Source organism: Phoca vitulina, unplaced genomic scaffold, assembly GCF_004348235.1.
Source record: "Phoca vitulina isolate PV1807 unplaced genomic scaffold, GSC_HSeal_1.0 scaffold36, whole genome shotgun sequence".
Lineage (NCBI taxonomy): Eukaryota > Metazoa > Chordata > Mammalia > Carnivora > Phocidae > Phoca > Phoca vitulina.
In genome coordinates this window covers 5519474-5535122 of record NW_022589739.1, presented here as the reverse complement: position 1 = coordinate 5535122, position 15649 = coordinate 5519474, and the positions used below count along the sequence as shown (strand labels likewise).

Genomic DNA, 15649 nt, shown 5'->3' with positions numbered 1-15649 from the left:
TTAAATGTATGATATGAGGTATGCATCAGATTTCTGTGGGTTCCTTTTTCTGTGTATACCTATGTATCCCAAGATCATTGACTGAAAAGGTTATTCTTTCTTTAGTCAAGTTTATACACACACACACACATACATATATACATACATACATGTATATGGCTCTGTTTCAGAGATAACATGCTGCACCAATACCACTATCCTCATTCCTATAGTTTCTTAGTAATTTTTAATTTTTAGTATCTGGTTGGACAAGTACCCCAACCTTGTTGTACAGGAGTGTCTTGGCTATTCTTGTAACTTTGCACATTCATATAGATTTCAGACTTAGTCACCCCTACACCTCCAGTAAACACACACACACAGAGTTGGAATTTTGATTGGAATTACATTTAACCTATAGATCAGTTTAGGGAAAGTTGAATTCTTTACAATATTGAGTCTTCCAATTGATAAACATGATACATGTTTCATTAATCTTACCATTTATTCAGATCTTATTAATTTCTTACAAAGAGATTTTATTATTTTTTCCATAAAAATCTTTAAAAGTTTTGGTTACCTCTATTTCTGAGGACTTTGTATTTTAAGATGCTATTGTAAATGGTATTTTTATTGGATTTTAAATTTATTGCTGACATATTGTTTTTTTAATGACAGAAACTTTCATAAGCTATTATTGATAGTAATAATTTATATGTAAATTATTTGGGTTTTCTAGGTGTATAATGACCATATTCTTTCTTTCTAATCCATTTAGGTTGTTTTTCATTTTCTTGCTTAATTGTACTGTCCCTCCAGTACAATGTTGATCAGAAGTAGTGACCAGTGTGCAACCTTGTTTTCCTCCTACTAAAGTGAAAGCTTTCAGCATTTCATTATTAAATATGTTTGCTGTAAAATTTTGTAGATGCACTTTATCAAGAAGATTCTCCTTCTCTCTTGTTATGCATTATCATGAAAAGATGTCCATGAAAGATGGTTAATTTTTTTCAAATGGCTTTTCTGTATTGTATGTATTTACATGATTTTCTCTCAATCTGTTACTGTGTGGCATTATGTAATTTGATATTTCCAATGTTAAATGACCGTAGTTATGATATATTAAGCTAATATGTTGCTGGATTTAATTTCCTAAAACTTTGTTTCAGACTTTTTGTAGTTTTCATGAGTGATATGGTTTATAATTTTTCTTTCTTATATTAGTCTTTTTAAAGTTTACTGTCATACTAGCCTCATATGATTTACGGAGCGTCCCTCATCTTCTGTAACTATGAACATTTTCTGTAAAAGTTGAATTATCTTTGAGTATTTGGGAAATATCCAGGTCTGGAATTTTTTTGTTGTTATTAGGAGAGTCTTAACTACTGATTCAATGTGTTTAATGGCTTAGGACTCTTGAGGTTTTCTTCATTTCAGGGAATTTATCCATTTTATTATGTTTTCAGATATGTTGATTTGCATATATTTTCTACTATTCCATGCATTGACTTTTCGCTCTGTTGTTCTTTGATACACAAAAGTTAAATTTTGATAAAGTCCAGTTTATCTATTTTTGTTGTTGTCTCTGCTTTTGGTATCATAGCCAACAAATCATTGCCAACTCCAAAGTTATGAAGCTTTTCTGTTTTCTTATAAGAGTTTTATAGTTTTAGTTCTTACATTTAGTTCTTTGATCCATTTTGAGTTAATTTTGGTAGGTATTCATTTCTTTTTATATTTCACTCCTTTGTTAAAGAGAAAATAACTCTGGGACCAAAGTGTAAACATTGAGTAAAAATTGTACTGCCCAGGAGGGAACCAGATCCAGTATAGGAGGTGGGAGTGAGGATAAGACTCAAGGCTTAGGAGAGCGAAAATGGCAGATTTTTTAAAGCTAAAATCCATGAATAGTCTGTATCCCATATTAGATAAGCAAAGTCTCTCCATGCCTGTGATTTGCTGGCAATATATGAGCTAACTGTTTACCATTGTATTATATTTATTGAGTTTGTGGTGGTTTTTCCAGAAAATTGTTTTCATGATGAACATGATTATGGTGCCACATTAGATTATGGCACTACAGTAGTTGTTTACATTTTTTTTTTTTTTTTGAGAGGTTACTGTGAAATGTAATTCTCCGTATTATAAATAGAGAGGAAACATCCTGTCTTTCTTCATGTCTTTCAATAAAATTCTAAAAGTATATGATGCCTCAAGCTTTTATAGCCTTTTGTGATGATGAGGATCCAAGCGTCTTTGAATTGACCTGCCTCAAGTGAGTGATTCTCACTGGGAGTCTCTAATGTGGTTGCAGTCAGATGTTCACTGGGATTTTAGCCCTTAGAAAAGATTCTTGGGTGAGAAAAAAACATTGATTACCTTGGCAAAGCAACTAGTGAAGAAAGAAGAGAATACCTTTTTTAAAGTTTCTTTAACAAGGATCTACTGGTCACAAAAATCTCTGCTTTTGCATTCCTGACAGACACTTTTGCTATATATAGCATTCTGGACTAACAGTTAGTTCTGTCTTTGTTTTTCTCCTCCAGAACAGTAAAGGTATGCTTAAGTTCTGGTTTCCATTTCTTCTGTTGAGAAATCAGCTGTCAGTCTAATTATTGTTTATTTTAAGGTAATCTGTCATTTTTCTGGCTGCATTTAAACTATTTTATTTATTTTGCTTGACATTTGTTGGGTTTCTTCAGTCTGATTCGGTGATCAGTTCTTGTAAGTTCTTAGCCATTATCTAATTAAATATTTCCTCTACTTATATTCTCTTTTCTCCTGAATGTATATTAGATTTTCTTACTATATCCTTCATGTCTCTTAATGCCCTAGTGTTTTACATCTCTATGTCAATAAAAGTTTAGGAAATTTTAGTTCTATTGTAGAGTTCATTAATTCTTTTTTCAAATATTTTAAATACACTGTTAGACTTTGTATTTTTAATTTCTATTATATTCTTTTTTAGGAATCTTGTTCAGTACTTTTAAAAGCCTGCTAATTGCTAACATTTACTTACAATTTCAAAGCTCTCTTTTATTTCTTGAAGCATATTAAACATAATCTTATATAATGTGACTGATAGTTTCAATATTGAAACTTTTATGTGTGTCATCTGCTGTAGTTTATTCTTTGCTGACTCTCACTCATGGTGCATTTTTCCTCATGTAATTAGTGATTTTTAAAAAAACAATTTTGAGCTGTTCTTTTAGAATTATGAAAATAATTTTTATGAAATTATTTGAGCTTTGGGAACCAGGTCGGTTCTCCAGAAAAAAGAAACGTGATTGTTTCTGTTATGTATTTGGGAATACTACTATTCTAGAACCATTTTCAATGTAATTCTTGGCTGGGGGTTTTTCGTACCACCCAGGCAGTGTGAATTGGAACTGCAAATCAGCATGAAGGCCAACTTGTGGCTACACATTCTCCGGAGTACTCACTCCACATTCCACCTCCATTCAGCTTCAAGGTTTAAAATAGGCAATTCTCTCGTAGTCTCTAGAAGAGAGAGGTAGAAGAGTGGTATAATACTACTAATAAGTAAGACTTAATTATTTTTTAAATTAAACTTTTAATTTTGAGATAATTGTAGACTCAATTATAGATAATTGAGGTAACTGTTCTCTTTACCCCATTTCCCCCATTAGTAGCATCTTATAAAACTATAGTACAATATCACAACCAAGACATTGACATTGATACAGCCAAGATACAGAACATTTTCATCTTCATAAGGATCTCTCATGTTGCCCTTTTATAACCTCACCCACTTCTTTCCCACTGCCAACCTTTCTTTAATCTTGTGCAGTCTGTAATTTGTTCTCCATTTTGTACTTGGTCATTTAAAAAATGTATAAATGAAATCTTACTGTATACAAACCTTTGGACTTGGCTTTTTAGACTTAATATTTTCTCAGGAGTTTCATCCAGATTGTTGCATGTATCGATAGTTTATTCCTTTTAATTGCTTAGTAATATCCATGGTATGGATGTACCACAGTTTGTTTAGCCATGTAGCTGTTAAAGGACTTCTGGATTGTTTGCAGTTTTTGGCTATGATGAATAAAACTGCTGTAAAAACTGATGTATAGGTTTTTGTTTGAATGTAATTCTTCATTTCTCTGTGATAATTGTTGAGGGGGGCAATTGCTGGTTGTATAGTAGTTCCATCATTAGTTTTTAAGAAATTACCAAACTTTTCTAGAGTGGCTATACAATTTTATATTCCACCAGGAAAAGTATGCAAGATCCAGTTTTTCTGCATCCTAGTGACTATTTTTAATTTTAGCCATTCTGGTAAGTGTGTGGTAATACCTCATTATTTTAATTTGCATTTCCCTAATGGCTAGTGATATTGACCATCTTTTCATGTGCTTACTTGTCATCTGCTTATGCCCTTTGTTGAAATGTCTCATGATTTTTGCTTAGGTTCTAATTAGATCTTTTTTTTTTGTTAGGTGCTCAGCGTCCTTTATAGTCTAGATACTAGTTCTTTGTCAATTATGTTGTTTGAAATATTTCTTCCCAGTCTGTAACTTGTCTTTTCATCCTTACAGGGTCTTTGTAAAATAGACTTTTTCAATTTTGATGAAATTTAATTTATCAAATTTTCCTTTTATAGATCACGCTTTTGATGATATCTGAGAACTCTGCCTAGCCTTAGCTCTGGAAGATTTTCTCGTTTTTTTTTTTCCCCCTAAAAGTTTTATAGTTTTATATTTTTCATTTAAGTTTATGATCCATACTCAGTTAATTTTTGTATAAGGTAAGAGACAGGTTGAGGATTGTTATTATTATTTTTTGCGTATGTATGTCCAGTTGTTCCAGTACCATTTATTAAAAAGACCATCTTTCCTCCATTGAGTTGTTTTTGTATCTACTCAGAAATCAGTTGGGCATATTTGTATCGATCTCTATTGTGTTCTATTGATCTATAGTACTATAGTTATATAATGAGTATTGAAATTGGGTAGACTGATTTCTCCCACTTTATTCTTTTGGCTATTTTAGTTTCTTTGCCTTTCCACATAAATTTTAGAATAATCTTGTCTGTATCTTCAAAAACTCTTACTGGCATTTTGATAGGACTTGTTTTGAAACTGTGTATCTATTTGGGGAGAATTGAAATTTTTAGTATGTTGAATCTTCTAATTTAAGAAGACATTCTATTTCTCTATTTATATTCAGATTTTCTGTTAATCCCATTGTGAGCAGAGAACACACTCTATAGGATTTCAGTTCTTTTACATTTAAGTTTGTTTTATGGTCCAGAATGTGGTCTGTCTTGGTATGTATCCCATGTACATCTGAAGAGAAAGTATATTCTGTCCTTGTTAGTTGGAATAGTTTATAAATGTTGATTAGATCTTGTTGATGGTATTATTTTTTTCTATGTCTTTGCTGATTTTCTGTGTAGTTCTAGCAATTGTTAAGAGAGAGGTGTTGAAGTCTCCTAACTATAATTGTAGATTTACTTAATTCTTCTTTCAGTTTTACCAGTTTTGGCTTCACACATTTTGCTGCTCTGTTGTTTAGTTCATACACATTTAGGATTGCTATGTCTTCTTGGTGCACAGACCCTTTTATCATAATTACGTAATTTTTTTTCTGTCTCTGATAATTTTCTTTGTTTTGAAGTCTACTTTATCTGATATTAACTTTTAAAATTAACTCCTGCTTTCGATTAATGATTGTATGGTATGTGGTTTCTATTCTTTCACTTTCATCTAAAGTATTTTATATGAAATTTATATCATATATAAGTATTTAAAAATATTTTATATATCATATATTTGACATGATATGTATTACATATATGTGTATATATATGTGTGTGTAGGGATAGTGAGTTTTTAGAGATAGCATACTGTTGGGTCATGTTTTTTAATCCACTCTGCCAATATCTATCTTTTAGTTGATGTATTTAAATAATATTTATTTATTTATTTATTTTTAGAGATTTTATTTATTTATTTGAGAGAGAGAGACATAGCGAGAGCAGGAACACAAGCAGGTGGAGTTGAAGGGGGGAAGCAGGCTTCCTGCGGAGCAGGGACCCCGATGCGGGGCTCGATCCCAGGACTCTGGGACCACAACCCAAGCCATAGGCAGACGCCCAACAACTGAGCCACCCAGGTGCCCCTAGATAATTTATATTTAATGTAATGATTAGTATGTTAGAGCTTAAGTCACCCATTTTATTTTGTGTTTTCTGTTTGTTCTCTGGGTTTCGTTTTTCTGTTGTCTTTTCTTTTTTTTTTCCTGTTGTCTTTTACTTAGATTCCTATGCATTGTTTGAACATTTTTTAAAATTCCATTTTGATTTATCTATAGTGATTTTGATTGTATCATTCATGAGCTTTTTTAGTGATTCCTCTGGTTATTACTTTATATATTCCAACTTATCACAGTCTACTGGTGTCATTATTTTATCAGTTCAGTTGAAATGCAGAATCCTTACTCCTTTATGTCCCTTTACCTTTCCTTGTTTATAATATAATGGTGTCAGATATTTCTTCTACACATCTGTAAGTATATCAAGCAGTTTTTTCATTTTTATGTCAACTTTCAAACAGTTAATAAAAACTCAAGAGGAGAAGGAAAGTGTATTGTAGTTAGCCTTATTTTGCATACTATCTCCTTTCTTCCTACCTGATGTTCTAAGGTTCTTTCTTTGATCATTTCCTTTTTGTTTAGAGAAATTCCTTTATCCATTCCTTTAGAGTAGTTTTACTGGAGACAAATTCTTTTAGTTTTCCTTTATCTAAGAGTGTCTTGAATTCTGATTGATTACTAAAGCAATTTCTGGGTCATTCCTGAAGGACTTTTTTTTTTCATTTTAAGATTCTGGGTTAACCATTATTTTCTGTAAACACCTGAAAAATGTTGAATATTTCCTCACATGTATGAGGGTTCTTTCCTTCTGGCCTTTATGGTTTCTGTTCCACACGTGTGTGTGTGTGTGTGTGTGTGTGTGTGATTTTTTCCCCTTTGTGTTTCTCTCTCTCTCTCTTTTTTTTTTTTAAATTTAAGTATAGTTGACACACAGTGTTACTTTAGTTCCAGGTGTACAACATAGTGATTTTGACAAGTTTATGCATTATGCTGTATCACCAGAAGTGTAGCTACCATCTGTCCCCATGCATTGCTGTTACAATATCATTGACTGTATTCCTTATGCTGTGCTTTGTATTCCTGTGATTTACTCATTCCATAACTGGAAGCCTGTATCTTCCACTCCCCTTTACCCATTTTGCCCACTCTCCCACCCTCCCTCCCCTCTGTCAACCATCAGTTTGTTCTCTGTATTTTTAGGTCTGATTCTGCTTTTTGCTTGTTTATTTTTTAAGATTCCACTTTGTCTTTCTTAGTTTGACTTATTTCACTTAGCATAATGCTCTCTAGATTTATGCATGTTGTCTCAAATAATGCAATATCTTCTTTATTTACCCAAAGAAAACAAGACACTAATTCGAAAAGATATGTGCATCCCTATGTTTATTGCAGCATTATTTACATTAGCCAAGGTATGGAAGCAACATAAGTGCCCATCAATAGATGAATGGATAAGGAAGATGTGGGGTGTGTGTGTGCGCGCGCGTGTGTGTGTGTGTATACAGGAATATTATGAAACCATAAAAAAGATGAAATCTGGGTCTCATTTTTGATAGTTTCTGTTGTTGTCTTCAAGTTTATTAATTTTTTATTCAGTGTACCTAATCTGTTAATCCTATCCATTATATAGTTCATCTCAGATTTTGTACTTTCAGGAATTTGAGTTGGCTCTTTTTAATAGCTTCCATCTTTTTTCTTAACATACTCATCTACCTTTTTTTTTTTTTTAAAGATTTATTTTAAATAATCTGTACACCCAATGTGGGGCTTGAACTCATGACCCTGAGATCAAGAGTCACTTGCTCTACTGACTGAGCCAGCCAGGCGTCCCCCTTATCTGCCATCTTGAAATACAGAATATAGTTATACACTTTTTATATCCTTGTCTACCAGTTCTATCATCTGTATCATTTCTGGGTTGGTTTTCATTGATTGATTTTTCTTATTATTATGGGTCATAGTTTCCTGCTTTTTTACATGCCTGTTTATGTTTGATTGGATATCAGACATTGTGAATTAGACCTTGATGGGTGCTGGGTATTTTTTATTCCCATAAGTGTTCTTGAGCTTTGTTCTTGAATGCACTTAATTTACTTGTGAACAGTTTGATCTTTTTGAGGCTTGCCTTTCAGCTTTGTAAGACTGGGTCAGAGTAGCCTTTAGACTAAGTCAAATTTGGTCCGAGTACTGAGACAATACTCCTTGAGTACTCTTATCTGATGCCTTGTGTATTATAGTTTTTTCATTCTGGCTGGTTGGCACTGAAACGAGCTGTGAGGGTTCTTTCCTATGGCTCCTTCCCCAGCCTTGGGTAGTTGTTCACATGCACTTGCTGATGAGTGCTCAGCCAAATACTCAAGGAAAGCCCTGCTACAGACCTCTGGAGCTTGCTGTTTGCACAGCTTTCCTTCCTTCAGTATTCTGCTCTGTAAATTTTAGCTGAATGGGCCCCCTCAAACTCCCACCTCATCTCTTCAACTCAGGAAATTGCTGGAATCTACCTGGATTCTCCCTCCCTGCACTGTAGTCTGGAAGGTAGCTCATCATGTTTGTTTTGCCTTCACAGTGATCACTGTCCTGCATTGCTTGTTGTTTAATACTATCAAAAGTTATTTTTTTCATATATTTTGTGTAGTTTTTTAGTTGTTTAAGATGGGGAGGGTAAATCCAGTCTGTTACTTCATCTTGGCTCATAGTAGAAGTTTCTTGGAGATAGACAATAAACAAGTAAAATATAAACAAATATATCAAGTGGCCAAAAGTACTGTGGGGAAACCTGAAGCAAGGAAGGGAGATGTAAACTATCAAGAGGATTGTAATTTTAAAAGGATGATGAGAAAAAGACCAGATTGAGAAATTGACTGTTCTGATTATCTTTTGCTATATAACAGCCTGCCCCCAAACTTAGTGACTTTTGTTCATGGATATGCAATTTAGGCAAGGCTGGGCTGGGACAGCTCATTTCTGCTCAGCTAGGCATCACCTGGGCAGCTGAAAGGCTGGGGACTGGAATCATCTGAATATTTCCTCACATGTATGATGGTTCATGCTAGTTGCCAGCTGGGATCTCATTTGGGCTGTGGCTAGAACATCTACACATGACCTTTCTGTGTGGCTGCTTGGCTCTCACACAGCATAGTGGCTGTGTTCCAAGGGCAAGCATCTGAGAGACAGCCAGGAAGAAACTGTATTGCCCTTTCTACCCTGGTCTTAAAGTCATGTTGTATATCACAGGAAGTCACTAAGGCTGACCCATAATTAAGGGGACTGGAATTAGACTCCTGTTCTTGCTGGGAGGCATGTCAAAGAATCTGTGGACATACTTTGAAGCCACCACAATGATATTTGAGCAAAGGAAGTAAGGACATCCAGGGGAAGAACATTCCAGGTAGAATGGACAGAAATGCAAAGACTCTGAGGTTGGTGGATACCTGATGGCTTAGATTTGTTTATGGTTGAGTTCCCACTGTAAAATGGCAGCTCCTTGAGGGCAAGGGCTTTGTTTACTGATATTTTCTGAGCACCTAGTAGTTGACAGATAGTTGTAGTTCAGTTCTTATTTGTGGAAGAGATAGCCTTTTGACACCATGTATTAAAAATCCTAAAAACAAGTATATAACTTTTGATCTAATAATTCTTTCTTTGGAAAATTATCTTTAGGAAAAAAATTGTACAGATAAGCAAAGCTGTAGTGAAAATGTGAAGGTGTCTAAATGCCCATTAATAGCCAATTAATTAAATAAATTATGGTTTCCTTTGTAGTGGAAGACTATGTAGAAACTAAAAACTAAACATTTCATTTACTAAAAACACTTTCGGAGCAGAATTCAAATGTTGGTGTACAGAATGATCTTATTTGGTTAATAATTAACAATCTCCATAATAAATATATGCATAGAATGGAGAGGGATCTGATAGGATATATATCAAATTGTTAACCGTTGCTATAGGGGTTATTTTAGAGTTGCTTGTTAAAAATTATGTACTGCTATTATAATGTATTTCTATTATAAAAGCAAATAATGTAAATTTTTTTATTGATAAAGAATAGTGTACAAGTTACTGTGAGTAATAAAAACCACCCTTTGAAATAATACATTGGTCTTTTTATTAATTAAGTGAGGGAAAACAAGATTTGTACAGAAAAAGTGTGAAATGATGTAAAACCGAGATTTTTCAGGAGATTCTCTCTTCATTATAGGTTATCTTTTTTTTCCTTTTGCATATTTCTATATTTCCTTAATTGGAAAAATAAGCTTGTCTCATAATAAGGAAAAGATTTACATTGAAAGAAAATAGCTGTAGGTAGTAGTGTTAAGCAGCCTTACTTGAAGATTATTTATCATGTGAAAAAATCCAAATTTATAAACCACCTAAATCAGGGATTTCTAGGTTTCCCCACAAAATTCCTTTAATGGACTCTAAATATTATGTGACTTAGGAAGAGGAAGACAAATACTGTCTGATCTCACTTACATGTGGAATCTAAAAAAAAAGAGCTCATGGAAACAAATTGGTGGTTGTCAGAGGAAGAGGGTAGAGGAAATAGGTGAAGGTGGTCCAAATGCACAGACTCCCAGTTGTAAGATAAGTAAGTGCTGGGGATGTCTTGTGCAGCGTGGTGACTACAGTAGCATTATTGCACTGTGTGTTTGAAAGTTGCTAAGAGAGTAGATCTTAAAAGTTGTCATCACTAGGAGAAAAACATTGTCACTGTGTGGAATGATGGGTGTTAACTAAACTAATTGGGTAATCATTTTGCAGTGTATGCATATATCAGATCCTTATGTTGTACACTTTAAATTATTACAATGTTAGATGTTAATTATATCTCAGTAAAACTGGAAAAAATATTATGTGGCTTAGAACATTTGATTTACACCTAATTCTAAAGCTACTACTCTTTGTTAAAATGTGGTTGGTATTTTTCCGTGCTAATGTTAATCTTTATCACTGTGGCACAGGTTTTCAGTAACCTTACAAGAGTAATTGAGGACTAAGGTAAAAATTACAAATGTAATTTATGAATAAGATCCTAGCTGGTGTACTACTTTAATACATATTTTGTTGCAAAAATGTCTTTAGCTTAATTGTTCTCATTTCACTGTCTTCTTTATTTTAAAGAAATAATTTGTAATTCATTTTGTTCTTATATACCATAGGATGTGTTTTGGAGATGCAGACAAAATATCTTTGATGAAATGAAGAAGAAATTTTTACAGGTAGACTGCTGATGTAATTGCTTTAGTATGATAATCAGCAGAACAAGTAACAGCATGTTAGTATTTTTATTTAATAACAAGGCATGTCTTAAGTTTTATGCTTGTTTGGCTTATTTTATTTCTACCTGATTTTAATAAGAAGAAAGCCACCTTAACTGAATATGTGTCTAGATAGTCCCTTGTTTTTAACATGTGAGTGAGGGGGAAAACATATAAAAACTATAGAACCCTTTGTTTTGACTTTATGGTATGGTTGTCTGTTTTTTATACAGATATATTTCATTTTCTGAAGTATTAATAGTGCTGGGATGAAATCATTTAATAATTTACAGAGTCAAATCCCAGAAATCTTATTTGAATAATTAAAACTATTACTTTTCCAGCAGCCTGAATGCACTATAAACCTAAACTTTCTTGTGATGTAGCATCCCATTCTAACTTTTACTTAATACCTCATTTTCCTCAGGTCCCTTGAACTCTATAGTTCTTTCTTCAAGGTGCTTCCTTTAATCTCTCGCCTTCTCTAAGTGATCTGTGGCAAGAGACCACTTAGGAAAACATCATATAACATTGTGGAGTTTGCTGGGCGGGGGGAGGTAGTAGAATGGAGTGGAGGGAGGATCTTAAAAATAAATTTTTTAAAAATATAAGTTAGAGCCTCCATCACTGCCCCAGTTATTGTCACTTGTTAAAGTAAAAATACAAATCTGAATGGCGTTGATAAATTTAACAAATTTCATTCAGCAAAAATATTCACATTCTTTAGTTCTCTTTTTTAACCTATGCCAGTATTAACTGTGGATGCCCAGAAGGGTAATGTGCTAATAAGTAAGGCCTGTCTTTTTAGCTCATAGCAGCTCCTGTACCAAGAAGCAGATAGACCTTTGTGCGTGCGTGTAAGTTTGCAACCATAATGTTAATCTTTGTAATAACATTGAAAAGAAGGAGGTCTTAAAAGAAAATGGGTTGACTATTAAATTTAGAGGTAAAGAGGTCCCTTTGTAATGTTTTAAAAGTTTTTATATTAATTTTATTTTCTTAAAAAAATCTGAATCTTGGTAACTTTGAATTTGGGTTGATATTAAGTTGTTTTCTACATGCGAATACCATTCTGAATATATGCCATCAATTATACACCTTGCCTTTTAAATAAGAAACACCTACCTAGGAAGTGTCTTTTATGAAACAAAAATTATGGTGTTAATTTCAGAGAACGCAGATTGAATTTAGAACTATTAGGAATGCCAAGAAAAGGAGATGACATGACTTAAGAGGTGAACATGCCTTCAAGCAGGCTCTGCGACCCCTCAGAACTATCTCATGTCGACCTCTACAGGATGTCCCTAGCAGCGAACCTATCTTTGGAAGAAAATATGTTTAGAGTGTTTTTATCCCACTGTGTTTTATCTTTTATAAATAAGTCTGTGGTGTAATTTTTTTTACTCTTTTCAGGGATTCTTTCTTCAGACTTTGTTAGGAAATCTAGCTTTGTTTCTGCAGTGAGCATAGATAGGCACAGACAGAACACTCTCTCAGCATGCACAGTGTTATTGTAACTGCTGTTGACTTTCCCCTTATTCTCACAAGTGTAATATTGCTATGAGTTGTCCATAAAATAAATAGTTTTAATTTTATATTTTATGTCTTTTTTTTAACTGGCTAGATTTTCTGTGTAGGGAACTTTGTGCCCCTGTAATAGCTCACCTAAGATATATTAAACATTTTCCCAAGTGGAACATGCTTTGGGCTTTTCTAAAACTTTGCATTTATTTCCTCTCATTTTCCCTTATTCATCATAAAGCTCTTTGAACTCAAAAATTGTGCTCTGTTCCCTAAATTATGACATATCCTCAGATGCCTTAATGTTGGGTGTAGTATTTAAATGGACACCCTCCCTCCTACTACCAACACCACCATTACAACATCCTTTCCAGCTAGTGCTCAAGTATGCTTCAATGTGCCTAAGTGTATTTTTTATTATCTTTTGCTATGGAACAGCCTACACGAAAACTTAGTGGCTTAAGACAACTAGTTTATTTGTTCATAATTCAGAGGGATGGGATTTGGGCAAGGGCTCAGCTGGTTAGTTTCTGTGCTCCATGTGGCATCATTGAGGATCATTACTTGGCTGCATTTAGCTGGTGGGTGGCTTTGGATAGAATGTCCAAGAAGGCTTTTCTCCATTATTAGGCACTCCAGTGCTCCACTAAGTGTCCGATTTCTCTCTGTGTGGATTGTTAGGGCTTCCCTGTAGCATGGTGGTCCCAGGGTAAGTGGATTTTTTTAACTCATAAGAGGGAATCTTCCAAGAGGTACAAAAGCAGAAGCTGCTGATTTTTTAAGGTCCTGCCTTAAATCACACAGTGTCACTTGTAGTACATTCTGTTGGTCCTAGCTGGTCACTAGGCCCGTCCAGATTCATAGGAAAAGGAAAAAGAAATTGAGTGGCAAGGAATTTGTAGCCATTTATCATTTACCTCAAGGTGATATTGCTTTTTCCTTTGGGCGTAAGTGGGATCAGGCAGGGGCAGAGCTCCAAAGAAAAGAAGAAAGGTAGCTACCCTATTTTCCTAATTCTAAGAAACACCTTTTACATTTAAATGTTTTGTAAATCTGCATGTTTAATATAACCTTGTAGAGTTGTTGTTTTTTTCTTCTTTCTTGGAAAACTGTTGTAAAGTTATTGTTATACTTATTGATGATATCTGAGAATTGAAAGAAAAATTTTTTTCTTATTAGTTCCCAGATTGGGGGGACATGGGGGAGGAGGAGAGAGACTACATATGAGTGTGTGATTAGTGTTGGCAGTAGTGCTATGAAAAATTTAAATGTAGCCCATGGATGATAGCCATATATTAGATTAAATTTGAAATAATGGGCCAGAATGTAGAGTATTTAAGTAATTTAAGTAATCTTAAGTAATTAAGATTTATAAGTGGCTAGCTTAGAGCCTTAAAGAAGAGCAGAGCTTTTTGTTTGTTTCAGTTATTTTAGAATTGAATTCAAGAATAAAATGTGATTGGCCCAGAAATTCTGCTTATAGGAATTTTAAGGAAATGGAAAAGTGCACAAAGTTGTATGTAGGTGTTCATCACAGTATTATTACCAAAGTGTAATAAAGTCTGCTTGAGCCAATAAAATGGAACTGATAGAACAAATTATTATTAATCCATGTAATAAAATACTATTCAGCTGTTAAAAATGAAAAGTTAGAAAAACTTTGACAGGAAAAGATTACATGATATATTTATAAGTAAAGAAAGAAATGACAAAACAGCATGCATATTCTAACCCAGTGTGTGTGTTCAAGAGTGTGCATGTATATGTGCGCATGTGTGTGTATGTGGGCAAAATATTTGGAAGGATGTGCTCCAAAATGTTAATTGTATCTGTGTGTTAGGGCATTACAGATGATTTCCACTTTTTCCTTTTACACCTCCTATTAAAAAATTATTTATATGCAGTATACAGAAAAGAGAGCCATTTTCATTCAAAAGAATAAAAGGCACACATGAGATTAAATTTTACTGTGGTACATTTAGTTTTCAGATGAGATTTCTTTGGGGATAATTTCCCCACATTTTTGGGTGGAAAGAGAGGAGGTATAGGAGTGCCTATACTTTGTGCAGATATATTTGGGGAAAGAATGAGGAACAGCTAATATCTGGCCATATGATGTTGCTACATCACCATTCTGATGTATACTGATGTATTCTGATGTAAATCAACACTTCAGATTTCTGAATTCTTTGGTAAGGTAATCTTCCTTGCACCATCAATTCCAGCCATCCAAGGGTTTAAAATCTGGCCCTTTGGTATTTTATATCTGGAAAACTTGAATCTACTTCTGAAGTATACTGTTGAAACTATGAAAGTGGATCTTTTGTATTTGAAATTTATTTTGAATTGTTCATTCTTTTACTATAAACCAGAGTTTAAAAAGGTCCACTTTATGTTTCTCAGTTTGGGATTAAAAGGTGTAAAACAGTTAATTACATGTGTTGATATAACACCTTAAGTTTTTAGGTGAAGGCTTTTTTTCTCCTTTCTGAGAAGCATATTAGTAATGCTCTTTTTTGTTATCCTATTTATTTTATAGAAATGTATTTTCCTTCTTTTCATTTTTAAATGGATTATTATTTGTAATTAAATATTTTGATTTATCTGAAATATGGTAGCCAATCTGTTTTAAACATTATACTTCTTTTATAGAAATTCATTTCTGTTCTAAACTACTTGGATTAATCTTAATTTAAATAATCTCTTGCAAACCCAAAATTATATATAGCAGAAACAAATTATAATTGTATTACTCCACCAAACAAAAAAAC

The 15649-nt window shown here is 33.5% G+C and overlaps 1 protein-coding gene across 3 annotated transcripts in view; it reads left to right on the top strand.

Moving 5' to 3' along the window:
* USP47 (ubiquitin specific peptidase 47) overlaps positions 1–15649 on the top strand; it is a 108064-nt gene that overhangs the window by 26169 nt on the left and 66246 nt on the right. For 2 of the 3 annotated variants that reach the window (XM_032427373.1, XM_032427372.1), the window contains exon 2: positions 11259–11318. The exons of the other annotated variant lie outside the window; for it this stretch is intronic. In XM_032427373.1, coding sequence (XP_032283264.1) covers positions 11259–11318 — 60 coding nt within the window. The remainder of the gene's footprint in view (positions 1–11258; positions 11319–15649) is intronic. 3 annotated transcript variants of the gene reach the window in all.